This window comes from Lagopus muta, chromosome 10, assembly GCF_023343835.1.
Source record: "Lagopus muta isolate bLagMut1 chromosome 10, bLagMut1 primary, whole genome shotgun sequence".
NCBI lineage: Eukaryota > Metazoa > Chordata > Aves > Galliformes > Phasianidae > Lagopus > Lagopus muta.
In genome coordinates this window covers 6355201-6377239 of record NC_064442.1, presented here as the reverse complement: position 1 = coordinate 6377239, position 22039 = coordinate 6355201, and the positions used below count along the sequence as shown (strand labels likewise).

General features: G+C 42.8%; 1 protein-coding gene across 10 annotated transcripts in view; it reads right to left on the bottom strand.

Moving 5' to 3' along the window:
• AKAP13 (A-kinase anchoring protein 13) overlaps nucleotides 1–22039 on the bottom strand; it is a 195681-nt gene that overhangs the window by 42590 nt on the left and 131052 nt on the right. For 7 of the 10 annotated variants that reach the window (XM_048956244.1, XM_048956245.1, XM_048956242.1 and 4 more), the window contains 5 exons: nucleotides 17707–17788; nucleotides 13864–14000; nucleotides 7502–7872; nucleotides 4602–4655; nucleotides 1235–1297 (listed from right to left, as the gene is read on the bottom strand). In XM_048956244.1, the coding sequence (XP_048812201.1) occupies nucleotides 1235–1297; nucleotides 4602–4655; nucleotides 7502–7872; nucleotides 13864–14000; nucleotides 17707–17788 (707 nt within the window). The remainder of the gene's footprint in view (nucleotides 1–1234; nucleotides 1298–4601; nucleotides 4656–7501; nucleotides 7873–13863; nucleotides 14001–17706; nucleotides 17789–22039) is intronic. The other 3 variants (XM_048956246.1, XM_048956251.1, XM_048956243.1) reach the window with 2 other exon arrangements.

Here is a 22039-nt window from a genome sequence, read left to right as displayed (position 1 = left end):
TAGCACCAAGGTATGAAAGGGAAAACACACTATGGATTGCACAGATTAGTTGAACAACCAGAGGAGCTTTAAATTCAGGTAGACTTGCATAGCAATGATTCATTTTCTGCATTCATTTAGAACCATATTGATAAATACGCAACTTCAAAGCCAAAAATGCTGCAAGCCTTGAGGAAGAAGATCTATTGAATTTTTTAAGATTTTTTTCATGTTGATTAATGAGAAAGAAGGCTGGATGAGGCATTTACAATTCAATCTGCTTTAGAAAGATTTTGATTCAACAACGCGTATCAATAGCAGGCACCGTAAAGCTAATTCTAAAACACCTGCAAAGAGAAATGAGTCCCTTTCTCACCAATTATTTAGGGCCCAGGAACATTTTTTCTTCTATCCCAAGATAACAATAACAATATTACAGAGTACAGAAAAAATGCAGTTTGTTGTAACACAAAGAACTCTGTTCAAAACTGCCATAAAATAGCCATCATTTAGTAATACCATTCTGTAACTGTTAGTACGTAGATGAAACAGAATTAATTTTGTAACTTGAAGGACAGATTAACTTCTTTCCCAACATCTAGCCTTTAGAAAGAGAGTGTCAATAGCTCTACCCACGCCCAGCAAGAAATGCCAGAGAAAAACAGGCTGTAAACTCCACGAGGGTGGCTTCCAGTTATGTGAAAGCATGGCATAAGGTAGAGATCTGACCTGCAAGCATTAGTTCCAACTTTGAAGACTTCTCCTGAAGGAGCGAGTCCTGAGAGCCTGCGAAACGTCCATCTGTGACTGCTGGACTGTTCTCACAGAAAGCGATCAGCCTCTTCGAAGGAGGCTTTCAGCATACAGGGAGCAAACGAGCTGTCAACTGAACTCCTCAAAACAAGCTCTCAACTGAACTCCTCAAGAGATGTGCCCACAACACAGTGTGTGTTCTATGGTTGCCATAGTTACCAACGTGCAGAAAAACACACCTTAACATCATCGTGGAGCAGAGCAGTTCGGACCAAAAGCACAGTTCTTGGACACCCAAAGCCAACAAAAAGCAGCCACTGCCTTCACCCGTACCCCAGTTTGGGACACCCATAACCACAGCTCATGGCTGAAAAAGCAGACGAAGCAAACAGACACGTGCACACTTCAGCCAGAGCAGCAGAGGAGAAGGCAATGCACGACAAGCTGACAACACAGTTTGCGGCACTCGGTTGCTGCTGCAGCACATTTATTTATACCATACCTTCTACAATTAAAGTCAGGACCCATGGCAGCGAACTGCACACCAGAGGGACACCAGCTCAAACTAGGAACATTGAAAGAGGCAAAGAAAGGAAAAGGGCTGTGATTATTGGCTAGTTACGGCACAGGGGAGTGTTAAAATACTCTCATTTCTGAATAAAATGAAAACAAACAGACACGCACACAAAAAAAGCCCTCAGAAATAACCGTCACTAACGTATGATTCCGGCTGTGAGAACACACCAAACAGGTAGCGGGGCAGCCCGTGCTTCCCTCACACCCATCCCACCCTGCCAGCGTACAACAGAAACTGTTCCTGGTGGGGAGAGATGCTTTTGGGAACACAGGGCTGAGACACAGCAAAGTCATTTTTGCATAAGTAATCACACAGCCATTGTGTTAGTAATGATTAGTATTTTCTGGTACCTGTCTCCTACAATCAGAAAAAGAGCCCCTTACAAATATTTAATCACGCAAAGTCTCCTCCACACAAGAATTAATAACTTCAGGCTACACTTGGGAAAAATAAGAAAGGGGAGTTACGTTCTTAAAAGCTGCACAGCAAGTCAGTGAAAGAGGCTGGAAGGAAAAACAAGCTCGTCTTGCTGCTAACTTGGGATTCATTCAAATCAGGGTCCTTCAAGGAGTGCTTTGACTAGAAAGCCTTTCAAATCCCATACCCCCAAAGAATCCCAAGTTGCACCAGGAAAGACATAAGCAATGCAAATGCAGAACGCAAATATTTTGGTTGTCATTTTAAATACCGCTTTTGTTATTTTTTCTCTGCGATCTCATGGGCCAATTGCAGCTTTTGCAAATACAGAGAAATCAATCTTCTTGTCAGCTATGGCATATAAAAGACCTCTAAATACCAGAAAGGCTGTCCAGGAAACGTAAGTCTGAAGGAAATTTTGCATCAGCATAGATCTGCCAAGCAGTGCTGCACCAGTCCTGCTCCCAGCCCTCCCCTGTGGGCCATGCATGGAGAGGATGTGGCCAGAGCATGCTCTGATCCAAGCCAGGAGCCTACAGCATGAGCAGCACAAGTCTGAGTGTCCCTGGATCACGGTTTGTGAAACGTCAGGAACCTCAGATGTCACAAAGAAGTGTTTAAAGTCACTGACTGCATCCGTTGCATGTCAAGTTCTTGCACTGCTCCCACGCACAGTACAACACTGGAAACATTTCGGAAGTATTTATGGTTGATATTCAGTGTTGGAATTCAGATAATTGCTACTTGCTTTATTAAGATACATCTGAAGTACCTGTGCTTTGCAACCCAAAGCTCTAGGTGCTTACCTAAGAAGCTCTCGGCTCAATACCATAAGCACTCCTTATGAAGACCCTCCCATCATACGTCAATATTTCATTATTCAACTACACCATGTGGCAGAGGAAGGTATAAATGAGGGATGTGGCTAAATACTTAAAAGAAACACATCCTCGTGTTCACAGGAAACCCCTCAAACCCCTTTGCACCATCAATCTCAATCTGCACTTTCAGACCTATGTTCAACCCTGAGCTGGGTCAGTAAAATCCACCCAGAGGAAACTAGCTGAAGGCTGAGCAAGTGTCTCAAGGAAAATACCATCAGTGCTTTTCCTTTTCTTGCTCTCCCAAGCCACCTGTTTGTGGCCACGAGACTGCTGGGCTAAAAGGACCCTTGGAGCAGTGCTCATGTTGACTTCCTCTCACTGACTTGTTTGCAGAAGTCAGAAGCTCGTGGTTGCTTACAAATTGAACAGACAACTTTACTCCATAAAGATGTGTACGTTTACACCAGATTTAAAAGATGCCTGTATTTCTGAATGATGTCGCGGTATAGTGACAATCTCTAATGCTACAACTGCAGGGAAGGAAGGCAGAAGAGAAGAGGGGCAGGAGCTGTGCATGCATAACAGAGGAAGCCAGAAAGTGGTGCAAGATCTCAAAGAAGAATAAAGATCTTCTGGCAAGGGTTCTGGAAAGCAGAGTCTTCCAGAATTATAATCTTGCTGATGAACCACCCACAATCTGCTGGCAACACCATCAAACTGCACAAGATCATTGCATAGCATGCAAAAAGCCTTCACAGAACAAGACTTGGGGAAGAGGAGTGCAATTATAGAAAACAGCCTTGTGTGAGATCTGCTGAAATTAAATTTCAGGCTGCCGCTCTGCAACTGGTGTTAGAGGGGATAACAGCAAAATGGTTGGGAAGCCAGAAAAGAAGGACAGAGAATGCTTATGAAAGAACATCAGGACATTATCAGATTTGACTAAACATTTTGGGTTGCCTGTTTGAGACATTTTCTTTAAGTTCAAAGTTTCAAAATATTATGACTCAAGGTCTCCTCTGTGGGAGCTGTAACAGTATTAATAGTGACTGCTAAAGAGGTGTTCATTTGCATAAACTGAGAAGATGAGTGCTTGCTTCCTCCAGAGCAGCGTCATGCAAATAAAGCGGCTTCTTAGAAGTAAAAAAGCACGTTCTTTCTTGTGCCTTTCCTGTCAGAGCCCTCTCCTGAACTGCACAGCACTGCTCAAGCAGCTTCATTTATGCTGATGCATGGTGAGGCCCTCCTCACATTTCTCCCACATGTGGAAATTTGGTAGTCTGTTTAAACACACGTCTCACACGCACGTCAGGTAACCACAGCTGTGTCATGGGAGGTCCTCAGTTAACCTGCTGCAGGAGGAATGGCTGCAGGGGGTGGGGAGGGAGATCAGAAAAGGCCAAACTGCTGAAGGGGAGTGGTGAAACATCTCTTTTTCTGGAACCTGAAGATGTATAAATATGGACAGTCCACACAAGTGCTGAGTCAGAAACAAAGCGGCCTGTTTCATATGTTAATAGGCAGCTGAAAGGTTGCATGAGTGAAAGTATGTACGGATGCGGAACTGAAAGTTTGCTATGCAGAAGAAAACTAGAAAACCCATGGAAGCAAAGAAAAAAAAACACTTTCTATTTGTCCGGGAGGTTGTTTTAAAGAACAGCATGTAATTTAACCAGCTGCAGACCTGCAGAGCAACCCATGACTCTGAGGTTGTTTCGGTGCATCTCCTCAGCAATGCCCCTCCTGCAAGTCCTGGCACACAGCTCTCGTGCTCTAGGAACAAGTTATGCCCCTGCTTGCAGGTAAATGGTTACTGTCATAAATCCCAATCTGACACATGCCAAAGCCTATGTCTGAGACTGCTCCAAGCTCTGGAGAAAGTGGCTTGAGCTTGTGCTCAGGGTTAGGTTGGAGAGGGAAAGCAGCCAAGCGGGACACGGTACTCTAGCACGGCTCTTGGAGAGGTGGGAACTCCAGGTTCATTAAGGTGACATATGGAGTTAGTAGACATTTAAACACAAAATGGTTAGTCACGTTAGCTGGCTTTGTACCTTCTTCTATGAATGGGAGGCTTCTTTATACCATCCCCCAGAACTCGCATTGAACTGAAAATGAATCATGGACAGTGGTCAGACACTTGGATGGAATAAAATGAACAAATGACAGCTGAAGGAATGCTACCAGACAGACAACCTACAGGGGGAATGGAAGTACAGAGAAAACATAAAAAGAAGTACTGCAGGAAGCAATGAGACTCTTTCAATCCTCTCGAATCTCATTTTTCAATTACAGGTGATCTGTTTAGCAAGTATTGACCATGTTCAACTTAACTGCTGCCCATGATGGGTCAGGTTTAAGTTTAGGTAAGGGCAAACCACTCGATAGAAGCTGTTAACAGCCATGGTTAACAAGAGCTCCAGTTTTGTAGCACTTCATCCATCAGTAAAAAATGCAGGCATTTCTTTCCTCAGACACCAAAGTGAAAAACACTGCATTATTGTTGAAAGACAGGCATTTCAAATCCGCTATGAATGTCAGGAATTACTGAAGGATGAACATCCTTTTGTGGAAGCCTTGTTCGCTTCCTTTGTGTTTTCAATAGCAAAATGTAGACGCAGGGATTATCCACAAACAGAAGGGGTGCAGAGGGGAAATAAGCATGTTTTCATAGTTTACTTAAGATGATTAATTTTTTCCTAATCTTCTCTGTGAATAATTTTCTACACTCATCTCACTTGCAAACAGAAAATGTAATAGTGAAAAAGACCAAATCCTACAAAAGATGGATTTCTTTGTATGTAGGCTCCTTGCATCCCACCCTAACAGGCTCTGTGCTGGAGACAGGACTGTTTTTGGTGGGACTGGGGGATGGACCCAGAAGGCATCTCCTGCTGCTTGGTTGCCAGTGTTTCTCTGTGCAGCACAGCTGTGCTCCATGACTGGGTCTGGTGGCAACTCCCTCTTTTTTTAGCTCATCTGATACTAGTGAGTGCAAGCTGCTCAAACAAGGGGTGGGATGGGGCAGCACAGGTTTTAACCTTAGTGAAGGTTCATGCTTCACATAGTTTCATTTCAAAGGTTTGCAGAAGTCAAATTACAGTGAGGGCTTTCCACTCTTTAAGTGGAAAAGTATCCACCATACGTGAAAGAAAGCACACACTCCAAATTTAACTGCCTTGTCTGGAAGCCACTTGTTTGGGCTCTACTTTCTTGATATTTCTTTTTGCTCACTAAGCAACCAGAATCTCAGCATCGCTACAGCTATGTATGAAAAAAACAACAACAACCAAAGATAAAAGAAAAAAAGCAAAATAAAAACAAGTAATTCAAATTCCTTCCAAACGAAAACATAAAACCAAATGGGAATCAAGTTATCAGCAAAGGTCTTCCAGTTTTTCTTTTCTAATTGACCTATGTGACAGATATCCTCATGTAGTGGCAGCTGCATTTAGGAACATATGAGAATAATTACTGTTCCTTTACCGAAATTGTCTTACATTTACAATGAGTGTATTTTCCCATATCAGAAACCGCCTCTGAACTCTGATGGAGAAGAATTTAACCCCATCTGTTAAGCATTAGCAGTAACTGCCAGCTATGCAGTTTATTACCATCACAAATCCTTACATAACAGGTCCTGCACTGAAAAACAAATCTTTCTAAACGAGCTTGTGAGCTTATGGACTCGTGCTGCCATAACCCTGCATGTATACCTAACACTGACTCTTCTGTAGCTTTGAAGTACCAGTATTGCCTAATCCATTGAAATATTACCTGGGAATGAAGAATAGAGCCAAAAAAAGGTGGTAGCAGTAAGCAAATAATAATTAAAATAAGAAATCATTCATCCTGTGTTGCTCTGTGTATTTTAAAAGCCTGCTGCCCACCTAGACAGCAATGCTCAGCTGGGACAGGCAGCCTGGGTGCAGTGCCATGATTCCTGCTCTGCATTAAAATACATAAAACTCCAGGCCATGCTTCCCCTAGTTTCAGCATGGTTTTGATCACCCTGCAGCCCAAACAGTGCCAGCAGCACAGGGCATGGTGATGACTGAAATACAATTATGTTCTTAGTCTGCATCTTCGTCTTTTTCCCCCACTGAGATACAGGATTGAAGAACAAAAGGGAAAAGGAATTATCTTTCCTGGAGGCATGGTGATGTGTTTGATGGGACTTACTATCCATGAGAGAATCAAGTAGAACCAATTCCTTGAGAATGTACCAAGAGTCCAAAAGGGACCACACAACTCTCCACTACATACCTCTTCTTAAACCTTAGAGCCCATTCTATCTCTTCATATAGTCAATGAGATTTAACACTCCAGTTACTCCTTTAACAGAACTCTTCTTACAGAAAGAGGTGGTGATGTTTCAAACTTAAGATCTGTCCCAGGGTATCTAGAGAGAGGCTATAAGAAGGAAAGGGACAGACTGAAGGTCTGTTGTGATAGGAGAATGGAAAATGGTTTCAAACCAGAGGAGGGGAGATTTAGACAGGATTTAAGTTTTTTGTTTTTTTTTTTACAGTCAGCGTGCTGAGGCACTGGCAGAGGTTGTCCTGTCCTTGGAAAGACTCAATGTCAGGCTGAACAGGGCTCTGAGCACCTGACCAGCTGTAGGCATCCCCATTCATTGCAGGGCAGTTGGACTAAATGAAGAGACCATTTTAACTCAAAAGATTGTGACTCTTTGATTTGCATTTGCTCTAATAAACTTTGAGGTATTCCTTCTGTCCTATGGAAACCAAGAGTGTTCTATAGGTATTAAGAATTTTCAACCTGAAAGTTAATAAAAGATATATATACATATGTTAGGAGGCTGTTTTCACTCTTCAGAGGTAAAAACGTTTCGAGGAGTGTCCTCAATTTTCTGTTTCATTACGCTGAGTCCAAAGCTTAGATAAGCCCATGTGACTGGATGCACAGCAAATCAGGGCAGCTCTCTACTCACCTCCTCTGATTGATTTCTGTTTCATTGGTGGCATTCTTCCCTGGCCCCCAGCTGTGGCGTCGGAAAGGTGACAGCGGCCGCATGGAGTTTCTTGAGACGGAGGAAGGAGCAGGCACGTCTGTGATACTGTCCAGCTCCTCTTCCTTCTCTCCCAAGCCAGCGAGTTCACCCTCTCCTCCCTCCACAGCCACCATGCTCGTGCAGCTCCCATCCAGGCTGCGCCTGTCTTTGGGCTGTGCAAAGCTCACCGCGGGTGGGAAGGGCAGGGACGTGTCGCTACCCAGGGATGAGTTCCTCTCCAAGGACACGGTGTCATCAGCAGAGGAGCTGGAGCTGGTGACATCTCCTGCAGACTGTTCCTCTTCAGGCTGCTGCAGGGAAGAAAAAGAAAGATGAGTCTTTATCTCTGTGTTATCGCACAGCAACTCCTGTTCTCGCTGAACCTATTATCAGCCACAGGGGCACAAAGCTGCCAAAGATGTCCCAGGTGTTAATGATGGAGAGAGATGAAACTGGATCATCATGGCTCCCCATGACCAATGCCAGTCTCTCCTGGGTGACAAGGGGCCAGTCTGTGGCTTTTAGCCTTGAGAGCTTGAAGGCAACAACACATCGTTGTGCTGCATCGTGTGGTGAAAAAGGAACAATTATTCAGTTGTAGGAAACAGACACAAAAATAAAAACTTAATTCTTCAACCCCTGCTACTTTCCATTAAGCAAAAAGTTAATGCCAGGGTTTGCAGTATTTCTTCAAACCCAACCGTAATTGAAAAATACTGTTCTATGGGATCAGCCACACTTTATTACAGGCCTCCATTCATACTGCAATTTTTGGTTTACTTTGCTCCAAAAGCAGTAAGTGGAACCCAAACTGGTTCTTTTTGGCAAAAGGCCACATGCTGACAATACAGCCTAGAAAGAGCCTATGATTATTCTGTGTTCCCCGTGGCTAGGGCAAAAACACAAGCATGTATCTGACATCACCTTCAGTCTGAAATGGTGTTTGCCTCAAGAGACTGACGTGGGAAGTTTCAATTTATTCTCCTGCAGAGCTCTGCACTGTATCATTTGAAATAATAATAGGCAGAAATGAGTTGTCAGATCATATATAATGGACTATTCACCAAAGCCACAGCAGCTAATTGTCCTCAAATAGCAGGCTGGGCTGTCAGCAGAAGCTGAGCATTCGAGGAGCTGCAGCCTATTGGCAGAACACAACATCCTGTTCTGTGAAGGGCAATGGGCACCACGAGCCAAGTGGGAGAAGATGAGCAGCATCCTCATCTCCCATCAAGCCCAGCATGGTTAGATGCTCCAGGCACTGCTTTCTCATGGGCATACAGCATAAGGTAAAAGTTTCCTGCTAAACTGAATAAAAACACAGTGCAGTGTTCATAAAGCATGCTGAGCCAACATTTCACAATGTAAAGGGAAGCCCTATTTCATTTTTGGCTATTTCTTATTCTTATTTCAGTTTAACAGGTAGACAATAACGTTCTTAAGGTGGTGTCAGTAAATGCTGTCACACTACTTTCCCCCTCTCTACCATTAAAAAAAAAAGAGGAACACAGCATGCACAGCACAATGCCTGCTTTCACCACTAAACATTAAATGACCACTAAGAACAGAGGCATACATTACATTGGTAAAGAACATCAAACATTAGCCACAAATTTATGTAAATTATAGTCAATTTACCATAAATTTAAATTATTGGATTTGACACATATTTAAATAGGAAGTATAGGTTAAAGCAAGAGAAAATGGAAAGGCATACCCTGCAAAGTTTTTGATCAAGTTTGGCATTGTTCAAGATTATCTGATATTTGTTTCATTCAGGATGAGAGCTTAGCTTAAATCCAGACAAATTTAAGCAGTCATTGTGTGGATAACACTCCTGCAGTAGAGAGAACAGCCTGCTTTGCCTTCCTGAGACACAGAAAATACTGTTAAGACATCAGGGCGGCACAGCAGGAGGGATGACAAGATGCCAGCTGTGCAGTGGAATGATGGGGCAGTTTGGAAACATTAAACGTGGATGCAAATTTGGTGAAAATATTGCAGAACATTAAAACATAGAAGGATATCTTTGCCCCAGAGTAAGAAGAATTTTTATTTCCTGGATGAAAAATAATATTGCTCCATTTGAAAATGCAGGACAAAAACTGCTTCTCTAGCAAGGAAGATTTAGGATTTCTCTCACAGCTCAGAAAGAGGATTGAAACTGCATGATATATTTGTCCAGTTTGAGTTTTAGCTTGAGCATCCAATAGAGTACAGAGCACATCAAACACTTTCCTTGAACCTGTAGCCCAAGCAGTTACTATAAAACCTGTTCTATCTTCACTTAAACATGTCTTCTGTTCTATTTTTTGAAACAAATGAAAATAATGAATATGAAGGACCAGGACTCTGTCTGGAAAATGCCAAGTGTGGCAGGCACCTAGGGAACATTGTATTGTAGTCAGCTCTGCCAAACATTAGCTGACTGGCCATGTGTCAGTAAATAGGCATTGCTGTTTAATCCTATTTGAGTCAGAAAGCACCCTGTTTGCAGAATGGAAATGGTTCTCTAATTCTTTTCCTAAAAGAATAACAAAGCATTAAAGAAATATTAACTTTCCTCAAGTTAGGCTTGCTGCATTGCACCTCAATGCATTCAACCTGTAATTATGACAGTAAAACTGATGTGTTTGCAGATATGCTACTGGACACATTCTTTGCTGTCAAACAGTACTTAGTGAGAAACAAGTAAAAAAACAAAAAACAAACAAGAGGTAAAACTTGAAAAGAGAGTTATTTGGAAAAGAACGTTGTTCTTCCTGGGTAGGGATGAGAGAGATCAGTATGATGGTACAGGGCTGCACGAGAACTTCAACTAAAACCCTTAATCTATCAGAAGTCCCGAGAATTGAAATGGTAATGTTCTTTCTTATTATTTTCTTGATGACAACAAGCAAAACACTGAGAGATGAACTCAGTCTGTTCTCTGATCTTCCACGGGACAAAGGCATTGATGCTGTTAAGGCGTTTTAACAAAAACAACAAAAAGAAAACAAATAAGACCTTGGCATGCTGAGCTTTATTTGACATAGCACTATATGAAGGGAGTCAAATTGTTTGGTTGGCTTGATACACAGTTGAGCAGAATATTTTTAAATTCAGATTTGCCAGTGGCTCCAGGATGCCCAAAGTTAACCTTGGTAGTGGCATCCTAGAAATTATTTACCATTGTGTTTACAATTTGGAGTGGAGCAGCTTTCCCCCACTGCAAGCCTTTTTCTTCAAGCTTTAAGTTCTGAGGGCTTGTTTTCTGCTTTAGAGAGAGAAACAATAACTCCAGGAAAATAAATGCAAAAAGATGTATGGATTTGTGTACTTCCTTGATCAACTCAAAACAGAGGCAGAAACTAAACATTAAGCTTCAACTCCTTTCTCTGACAATGAGCTGCAGGTCCCCAGCTTCCCAAGTCCCTTGCAGGTGAACCATTTCCCAAGGGGTGCCTTGAGAGAGTTCCAAGTAACACTGAATTTCAGTGGCAGGTTAAAAGTTAAGATGAACAAAGCGAACGGGCTACACCCCAGGACATTGCCAGATGATTGTGAGAAATGACCTCATGCAGCATTAATCATCCAAGAAGGAGAGTGTTGCAAAGTCTGCCCAGACGGCTGGGTAGAGATCGAGAAGGAAGAGGAAGATGACGAGGACGTGGGAATGAAGCACTGACGTCAAACAAATAAATAAATAACTGAGACCTCATGTTGGACATGATTTTTGGATTTCTGCAACGGCCTATTTGGACTGAAAAAAAAAAACAAGTCGGGTTGTAATGCTACAGCTGTCTCAATCCTGGAGTTGATGCTATGCAGCTCAGCATGCGTCACTCCGAGAGAGAAAAGGAGACAGTGAGGAGGCGGCAATGAGAGCCCACAGCTCACATCAGGGACACTCCAAAGCACCTGCAGGTTTCATGACTCCACAGACCCTAATTTTTCATGGTCTGGGGACAGAACCAGGGCTTAAAAATACATGGATTTCAACTTATCTTTATGGAAGCATCCCAAAGACCCTGGACAGACAGTAGCTCATTCCTTCAACATTCCTTTAATGCATTTAGCAGTTAAGAGAGGACTGGCTTGTACAATAAAAAAAGGACAAAACTCTAATAGATAAAAGATCAACTGGTGCTCCATGCAAAGGGAAAATCCCTTAAAAAAAAAAAAAAAAGCATAAAAAGGGAAAACTACAATAGGACCAATAATAACACTAGTGATAACTAGTATTGATACACAGAATAATAACACTAATGATACTGAAAGGTTTGAGATAGAACTTCTCAATTAAATAAGCAAATTGCAGTACTTAATATAGTTATAACAAATTGAGTAAAATCAATAAGTATATCTTACAGTATCTTCCAGAAAAAAAAGACTGAATCCAACAATAATGGTAATAGTTATAAAAAATACTTAAAACTAGGCATTTCCACTGGCATTTCCACTCAGAAGAAAGGCTGACCCAAGGAACAAGCCCACAACACCCAATGAGTCCTTATGTAAATAACTGTAACTTTAGAAAAAGTATTCAGACATATTTGGAGAAAAGAGATGGGGAATTGAGTTAGTCAGCAACGCAGGGACAAATAAACCAACTGACTGGGGCTGTGATTAGCTTTGAATTACTTCCTAAACTAAACTTATAAACCTTTTGAACTTTATCCATTCCTGACGAAGCCTGCAATCCACCGAATGATGAGAACAAGGCACGGGCTGCCAAATTAAGAGGTTTCCTTTTCTACAAAGAAAATTTCCTCACCCTACCCTTTCTTTATCGACAATTGAAGACCCACTTCCCCACCAACTTTCTTTTCCCTGTGGCACTGCCATTACTTTGCCCTACCTATCCTTCTTAATTTTTACTTCGTACATTTGGAGAAGCAAACTTTCCACATAAAAGGAAGGGAAAAAGCTAAAGCTCTGTACGTTATAAAATGTACTGTGTTCTCACAGCACTATTCTCCCACGCATCCCCACACAACCATTAAACAAGGCTCAAATGACAAAGTCTGCTGTTGTAATTCGTTCTACACAAGCAAATTGAAGACAGTCTTCTGCTCTGCCAAACAGCTTTACATTCTCAGAATCCAGGGTCCCCCAGCTCTGAGAATAAGATGGGAAAGGGTGAGGCTGGTGAGCTGTGTGCCCTGCCACATGCGTTAAGAATGACTTTACTGTTCATTTATAGCACATGAGATCACTTAGCCCAGACTGTGGTGTTTCCCGTCCTGCTGGAAAATATTCACCATCATCTGATTTGATTTAACCAAACAGAATTTTGTTTCATTAAATATATTTCTCTGCAAGCAAGTGTGAAACCTGCTCTAAAAATTTAGTTTATCAGAGCAAGAACTGCATCTGCTTGAGGAGGTAGGTTTGAGCTGCTTAAAGCCATGTAGAACCAAAGCAGATTGTGATCAACAATGTGGCTGATCAATGGAGGCTTGTGTCCATTTGCACCACCTCCTGTGTGCTTTCTCACCATCTACTTATGGCAAGAAGCACAGAAGTGTCAATTGCAAGATGGTTTTCAAAAGGCAAAAGCCAACTGTCCCCTGAATATCTTTGGGCAGCCCCAATGCAGATGGCAGAATGGCAGTGCTGAAGTGAGGCATGCTCTGCTCAGGAGATTGGTTCTGTATCTCAGGTTTCACCCACTCCTCCCTCCTCTTCTCATCCATGAGCAACACAAAGGGCACAGAGATGACTAAGGTTAGTAATGACTTCTGTTGTTGATTTTAAACAAACTTGAAAACATTTTCCTTCGGCTTGCACGCAAAAAGGCATTAGAGGTATGTTGCCCTGGAAACAAAGCTATTCCCTGGAATTGGCCTTAACTATTTGGAATGAGTGTTTCCTTCCTATTAAGGGAGTCACACTGAATTTAAAGAAGAACACTAGTTCTTCTGAGAATTGCAGTATATGATTCTGAATGTGTCAGTACAGAGGTTATGTTTGCTGGAGAAAGCTCTCTGTTCCATTAGTTAAAGATGGCTTCCATATCATCTGTGCAGTCATTAATGACCTTACAAGAAAATCCGCTTTTTCAACTATTTAATGTCTGATTTACTTTTGTGCAGTCACAATTGCTTTCATCTCTTCAACATCAGGGGGTTGCACAGTGTACATAAATGTACCCCTCGAACTGCTGCATCTGAAGAGCTCCTTCCCATCTACACCATCCAGGTCCATCCCTTCCAGGTCTCTAACTCACCAGCAAAACCAAAACAAGAAGGTTGCAGTATGAATTTATAGAATCAGGTCTTGAAACTTTTTTTACCCGCATCCCAATCAGATTTTCCTACCTTCCCAAAGACAAGATCTTCCATCCCATCACCAGGCAAGGAGAAGAAGTCAGACTCGCTGCCAGACTCTCTTTTAAGGACACCCTGTGATGAGGCACAGATGCTGCTCAGCCCATCCTCCAAGAAGTTCTCACACTCTGTGGGAGCAAAGCAGAAAAAGTTATGGTCTGATGCTTTCTGTAGCATTCAAACCTCCAACTCACATACGCTCAGTCAATTCAAGAGTTTAAATCAACAGCAAGCACAGGTTTATAAATTGAATTCACCTCTTAAAAACGGGATGACAAATTTTTATTAATTTATTCAAGAGTTAAAAACTCATTTTTTTGAAGGCTAGGAATGCACCACTGAAGTACATTGCACAAACAACTCTGCATTAAACAGACATGAGCATACAAACAAAGTGATACGCTACATGTCAGTACCTCACACTGAGCATAACAGGGTATTATTTTTCCTATTGACTGCAGTGACTGCCAAATTAGATTTATATTCAGTAAGTATCTAAGTCAACAATATTAACTTTCTCAATTAAAAACAATTAATTTCCTCTAACATATAAATGCCAAGGTGCATTTGAAATGCTCATCAGTCCATTACTTGATTGCTTCTTCTATATTTCCCACTGGAAAAGTAACAGTAAGTCTTCTATGACAAGTTTTACTTTTTAAAGATTCAAAAATTGGGCACTTATTTCAATTTCACAAGCTTTCGTAATTGCTGACATTTAAATCTAAGCATATCGCATCTCTTCCTTCCATTTCAAATACCTCCAGCTGTTTGTAGTGGAGTGATGAGCAGCACAGAAATGCACCCCAGCCGTTGAGAAAGCCCATTCCTTCCAAAAACCTTAAGGGCTATGTGCCTGCATCCATAATGCCAATATATCATTTCACTTTTTTTCAGCCTGCAAGCAGAGGTATCAGTGACAATTTTGGCATGAACTGAACATTCTTTTCTCCCAGTTAAAAATACTTGCTGATTATTAGTATTTATGAGGAAAAAAAAAAGTGTTATTTTTCAACCTACTGTACCTAAACAAGATGCCTCCAAAACACTTCAGCTTCCTTCAGAGGAGCCAGGGCAATAAAACACTTGTTTGCTCTTAAATAATAGCCAATAAACTCCATCCTTGGCTGTGGCAGGCTCACACATCAACACAGGGAATACAGATTTGGGTTGGGTAGCTCGAAGCCACTTTTTTTTTTCCCCTTCCCTGTGGAAGGGATGGAGGCAAAGGTGCTGCCCCGGGGCCATGGGGATGGTAAAGCTGGCTGGAAACCCCATCACCCTTCTGAGGAGTTTCCACGCCAGGGAGAGCTGGAAAAGCACTTGTTGGAGAAGGAACAAGTGTTCCCTCAGCCTTTTCCCTGTTCAGTAAACCTGGAAAATCTGAACTGCTTTTCCATAATCGAGGGGGATAAGGGAGAGGGGAGAGAAAGGGGAAAAAAAAAAAAGTAAAAAGAAATAAAGAAGGGAAAAGCAAAGTTGAGACGGAGTGGCTGTAAGAGAGAGGGCCAGGATGCGGCCCGCTGGCCAGCTGGCAGATGGCAGAGCTTGTCCAAGCCCAGACTGAAAAACAAAGGAGCTCGAGCCACGTTCCAGTGGAAAATGAGCAGGGCCGGTCCAGATGCACCACCGAACGGATACCTCGCCCAGCCGATAAATCACAGCAGCACTGAGAGGCCCGGCAGGAGCCAGCGAGTGACAGTGAGGGGTGGAAGAGGGCTGGGAAGGCAAGGAGGAGCAGAGAGAGGTGGGGGGACCCCACATCTCCCCTCATCTGTGCTGAGGTGTTTATCTCCAAGTCCTGACTCTTACCTCACCTTGGCTGTTTCAGGAGGATATATGAGTTCCCCCCCCTCCTTTTCTCAGTTTGTTGGGCTCGCCCTGCTGTTTTGAACCATGCACACATTGCACAATGCTGACCTCTGTCTCTCAGTTGCTCCCACCCATGACCCTCCGAGCCCTGCTGGCAGCGCTGTCACAGCACTGGGGCATGTGGACCAGCCCCCATCACACTGCACACACCTCATTTATTGCATTACTGCACTTATCCATTTATCCTTACTGCATGCCACTCCACAGACATGATGGCAACACACTTCTCCACATGATACAGAAGAAAAAAGCTACACAGCAAAAAGCCCTAGGATGAAAATTTCCAAATAACTCCCTTACATACATTTTCCTAAGCCTCACAGCCTCCAACATGGGGCTGAGCCCTCTTATTCCACACTGATAACTAAGTAGCTGCAATGCAGCTCCAAAGCATGTGCAGAAAACGAGAAGCTACAATTCCTGAAGTTTTCCTCCAAGATTTGAGGACTGTCTCCTTACAACTGATTACTGCAGGACTATTCAGTAGGTGAAAAAGTTGTAATTCCCTTTCAAGTTGTGTACTTTCACATTACATGTGAGCAGTCATTACATTATTTCTGGAATGCCAGCACTTGCAGAGGCTGAGCTCTTCCTGCTGCTGCAGTCAGACAAGATGACAAGATTTCCCTTGTCATCTTCCAGCTTGCCTCAGTGTGTTACAGACATGTACTATTGTAATTAATTTATGTCTGCAGATATAACTGATTGTATACTACATATATTTCTATAGCATAATATTGTATCAGATAACAAGTATATAACTAATATTGACCCATATGTCTGCATGATTATAAATTCATCAAGTCAAATGAGCACATGTAATTCTGCAGCCAGATGGAGCACAAAAAGTCCAAAGCATAAAAGCATCACACATAGACTCAAGGGATGCAGGGAAATAATTAGCAAAGAAGCAGTGTGATAATACTGCAGGCTCTCTTGTAAAACACTAGCAAAATAGCTATTCACTGATCATGACTATCCTAACCTGCAAGTCACAGCATTTTTTATTATTATTATTTGAAGAGGAGGAGAGGAGCAGAGGAGGAGAGGAGAGAAAAAAGATAAAATTAGAAGAAAGGCTTATTTCACTTCAATGGGAGCTAGGACTTCTAGCTAGAATAAGCCCTTCAGGTCAGTCACCCAAAATGTCACTTCCTAGCCCATGCTCTGAAAAGATGGGGTTTGAATTTCAATTCAATAGTGATTCAATCCCCATTTTTCTTTCAAGCATCTCAGGTGAATTGAAGGAGACTCAGGTGAGATTTCTACACGCATTGCCAGTAAAACAAGTACTCAATGAAAAGTCCAAGCAAAGTCTCTACTCAGAGCTGTGGTAAATTACTGTATTTGTTTTGAACACGCATGATTCAATGAGAGGAAGTGCTTTTTTTTCCTATCTTGGACACGAAGCCCTCTTCGAAACTTGCCAGACGAGATTTTCTGTCCCTGTGGAAGAGACAGAGCACCCGCCAGCATGCAGGACTGTGGGCAGGGTGTGGGAACGATGGCTCTGAACTGCCTTTCTGTTTCCTGAAGTCTGGAAACCATGGGAACTTTGAAGAAAAAAATAAATAAGTAAGCAAAAAACCCCATGAAGCCGCTAATCTTCATCTGAATATGGATTATGAGAATTTTTGGGTTTTTTTCCTTTTATTATATTACCATTTTGACTAGAGAACACGTCTGTTTTCTCCATCGCACGTCTAAAATCTGATAGAAAACTGAAATACTGAAACATTTCAAGTGCACAGTTAAGAAGGCGACGCACCACTCAGCTCACTCTGTACTAACAGTGACTCATTATAGACTCGTTACACATTTTCTTTAGCTTATATATTTTTTTCCATTGAGGTTAGGATGACAAAAAAAAAAAAAAAAAGGAAAGAAAAGTTGAGGAAAGCAGCAAGGAGAACAAGAGGGATGCTCTACTGAATGCATGCTGGTCAAGAACCCACAGCTTACCTGGAGACTCTCCTGTCCGCTTGCGCTCCAGCAGCGAAGAGTCAGGACATGGCTCCAGTGAGCACCAGCTTTCACGGTTTATCTGAAAGAAAATGCAACAGCAAATTAAAAAAAAAAGAAAAAAAAAGGCTGCTTTTGCTATCATCCCCATTAGCCTCTTCTGCAACTTAATTCCGCATCGACCAATGGATACATAGTTATGGCTTAATTCCATAATAATAATAATAATAATCGCAAAAGTAATTTACCATTATTTTCTTCAGTATCGCTAAACAAAGCACTACGATATGCCAAAAACTGTGTTTCTCTGTGGAAAGTATGAGGGAGAAGTGGCTCCCGCTCAAGGCAGGAGTTTGGAGAAAGGATGAGCCAGAGTTTAAGCTACTGGTGGAGAACTCAAGAGACCTGGCTTCAGTTCTCACTTCCATTTGTAGTGGGATTGCAGGCAAGGTACTCCCCTACTTTCTCAGTTCACTATCTAAAGAATAGTAATTTCTTACTACCCGTACTGCTCCAAGTGTAACTACCCTAAAGATGGCAGGGAACTCTGATAATGTAGAAATGAGGGCTACAGAAGTGTCCAAGTCATGGTAAGAACCAGAAGCACTTTGTACATCTGACTTCACATGTTTGCAATAACTGCATCGATGACTGTGTTAGAAAATCCCATTTAACACTGAAACATCACATGCTTTATTTCAACATCAGCCTTATCATTTCACACTGCTCCTCATCCGGTCTGTAACTTCCAGTCTTTCAGTAGGGATGACTGATCTATGCTCAGCCTTCTTCCTGTGTTTTACTCTTCCTCACTTTGGTTCTTTAGTCCAACTTCTCGACCCTGAACTCTGCTGGATTATCCATGGCCCTTGGCTCACCCAACACATGTTTCTCACTGCTTTTGTCTATAACTGGTCTGGAAACCCCTTCACTCTCTCGTCTTCAGCAGTTTGGCTGCTCTTCCTAGATGAACGCGTTTTCCAAACACAAATCCCATTGAGATCAAACCCAGAAGTTGTTTCCCCTCCCGCCTGGCTGCTCCTCACTTGCTTCAACACACAGGGTCTCACATGTTCTAGCTAAATAGTTGCTCAAACGGATGACTTGTCTTACTTCACATGACAAATGTTTCTCCTACCCTCTCTTTAGCTTTCCTTTCCCTCTTCTCTGACAGACAGAATTTTTGCTTTTTTGCCTCTAACCTGTCACCAAATTTCCTTAGTCATCCTGCGCCTCTTCACCAGACTCATCCCTTATCCCAGGACCCTTCTACTCCTGATGGGGCTTCACTGCTCTAAGAACCCACCTTCCTCCTCCTCTTCTCATGAGCTGATGAGCACAGATTTGCTGTCCCAGCCTGGCCTGCACCCACTGCTCTGCAATGGAGAGTCTCCCTCCAGGGCCTCCATTGAGCTCTCAGCAAAGCCAGCACTCCCCTAAGACCTGTCGGCTGCTTTCTGCACTACATATTTCTTGATCAAGTCTTGTCCCCCTCCATACTTCTGCGATGACAAAATGCGGTTGGAAGGGCCCTTGACAGATCACTTAGTCCCTTTGTGCTGTTCCAAGTCAAGCTTGGCTACAATCTGAGAGGCCTTCATACAACACGCCTGTAAAATCCTCCAGCAGAGAGGATGCCATGATCTTCCCAACCAGCAGCTCATGCTCAGGAAGGTCTGAGAGGAGAAAAATGAGCTTCCTGGGAGATCCAAAGGCCTCATGCTCTACCAGAGTGAGGGCTCAAGGTGAGTCGGTGCAGAGCCCTGGGCATCTCTCCCTGCTTCCAGGTATTCCACAGCCTGGTTTTCTTCCCATTAATTGCTCCCTGCCTCTGCTCCTTGAATCCTCATATATACATTAATATAAGATCCCCATCAGACTCTCCTATGCACACACATCTCAAGTCCTTTCCTGCACTGCTGCTCAAACATATGCATTTGCACACACATGCATACCCATCTTCTCTCTTGTCTGCTGCCCCACACCATTTCACCAGTTGCACACACACATGGGCTTCAGTACAGCACCTTCGTCAGCAGATAGTCACAGACACGTTAACAAAGGGTGCAGAGTGAAAGAGGCAGCGGAAAGGCAGTCTGAAGCTCGAGAAAAGGTTTTTTTTAAAGCAAATAATTAAAAGAAGGATTCCTTATTTTCCAAAGTAACAAAGACATTTAGCTTTAAATGTTGCATAGACAGTGGGTCACCTTTCTGATTGTTTCAGTGGAAGAACCAGCCTGTTCACAAGGCTCAGAGGTATCTAACCTCAGCAATTAAACTTCACCACAGAGTCTATACATATTTTTCAGCCTTAGAAGAGCTGTAAAGTCAATAAACATCAGATTAATATTCTTTTCTCTTGAGCCAGAGCACAGCCTACTTTGGAGTACATATAATTAAAGGCACATCTAGACATTGAGTCTGAACATACATGGGAGGATAAATGCAAATTTGCTCAAATCCACACAATGAAGGAACGATCCATCTTGATATAAAATCAAATCCTGCCTCCTTCTGAATGGTTTGCACATTACTCTTTCCTGAAGACGCTGCGTCTCATTCTTCTTACTCTTACACCGATGTTGCTCCATCAAATTAATGGAAACTGCTCTTGGTTTATATTAACATGCACTGCTGAAAAATGATAATGCAGCACTCTATTCAATAATTATCAGAAAGCAAGCAAAGAATTAGAAGATTCAAGACTGTTTATAACCAGTTGACTGCGGTAGAACACATTAAATTAGGCTGAATTAACGTTATATTTTTTCCTTTAATAGAACCAGTTGAGTCATTCCCTGAAAATGCATTATAGACATTGGCATTTTTTCAAAAGAGATTTGAATATTTTTCCCATTACCCAGCCAGCTCTATCCTTTGCCAAGTATTGAAAATGTCTGCTTTTTCTTTTTTTCTAGAAAAAGCAGTAATGAGAAAGTAACACTGAAGTTTAAGGTGTTTTTTCAAACGTACATGGTTGTGCACAAAATGAAGCATTATGAAGTATTTATCTCAGCAGCCCAAATTCAGGAATAATAGTAATCACCACCAAAACACTAACAAAGGAAACCACTACTATACATAAGCGTTCCCTATGCCAAAAAGAGACCAGACAGGATTTGAAGGAGGTTTACTGCAGCTCTCAGGAAACTGGGTGGTCCACAGAAACTGAAAACATAAAACCCATCATACATTGCAGAACACTGAGTACTGCTTTCCCTCCTCAGCAGCTGAACTGAGGGTGCAGACAGCATGGGCTGCAGACAAAATGCCATCATAAAAGCACCTGATCACCAGGGTAGGGGGATGTATTAGCATGAGATAATCAGAAATGAGGTTGCTTTGGAATTTTGCAGACACATGCATCTCATACATAACAAAACGATTCCTCCCTATTTCCCTTAGCCCTTGTTCAGCCACAAGAGGAGCTTGACAACAGGACCTCAGGCTGACGGCCACAGAAGACAATAAAAAAACCCCTTGCTTTCCACTATGCCCACACTGATTATAGCCTATTGCTGCTGGGCATCCCACATCGCCGCGGTACGAGCAGAGAGGACGCGCTGATCAGATGGCAGAAGGCAATAAGAAACAGTCCCTGGGAACAGAGCTTCAATATGCTGCATTTGAAAGCATGCCAGGAGAGAACCAGTTATTTTTCCATGCCGAAGCCTGACTGTGTTTATCTGCAGCTCAGACTCTGAATGAATCATGGGAGCATGTCCCCAGGCACCAAAAAGTGAATCCCGGAGGATTTTCTGTGTGCCTGTGAAACGCTAGCAGACCGAATGTCCAAAGAGGGCTTCAGGACAGCAGCTGGGGCTGCAGGCAGCAGACAGTCGTGCTGCTCATTCTGGGCACGCATGCCTGTATTTCCTGAATCTCAGAGACATTTTCCTGCAGACGTTTAATTTGAAACTCGACGTGACTTAATACAGAAGCCTCTCTGCATAAGAAAAGGACAGCACTAGACAATCTGCGAGCCAAACAGGCCGCGATGTTCTCCATCATGTGGGAGCTATTAGTGGCCGCCAGCCTCTATTCCCTCTACTTCCTATTCAGCATCTCCCTCGGCTCTTCCTTCCTTTCCCCCGCACACCCATCTGTCCGGGGGAGTTCTCTAACCCTTTCCAGACCTCTCAGAGTCTGCCCACCAGAATCTGTTCCTCCTCCTCAGATGACGTTTCAAAGTTGCCTCTCCTCACTTCTGCTGCGCTGGCTTTTGGGGACCAGCTGTCATGGCCTTCACAGCCTCCTACAAGGGACTGCCCCTGCATGAGAGCTTCCCTTCCAAGGCAGGCACTGGAGCTTCCCAAACCTGCCAGGCCTTCCT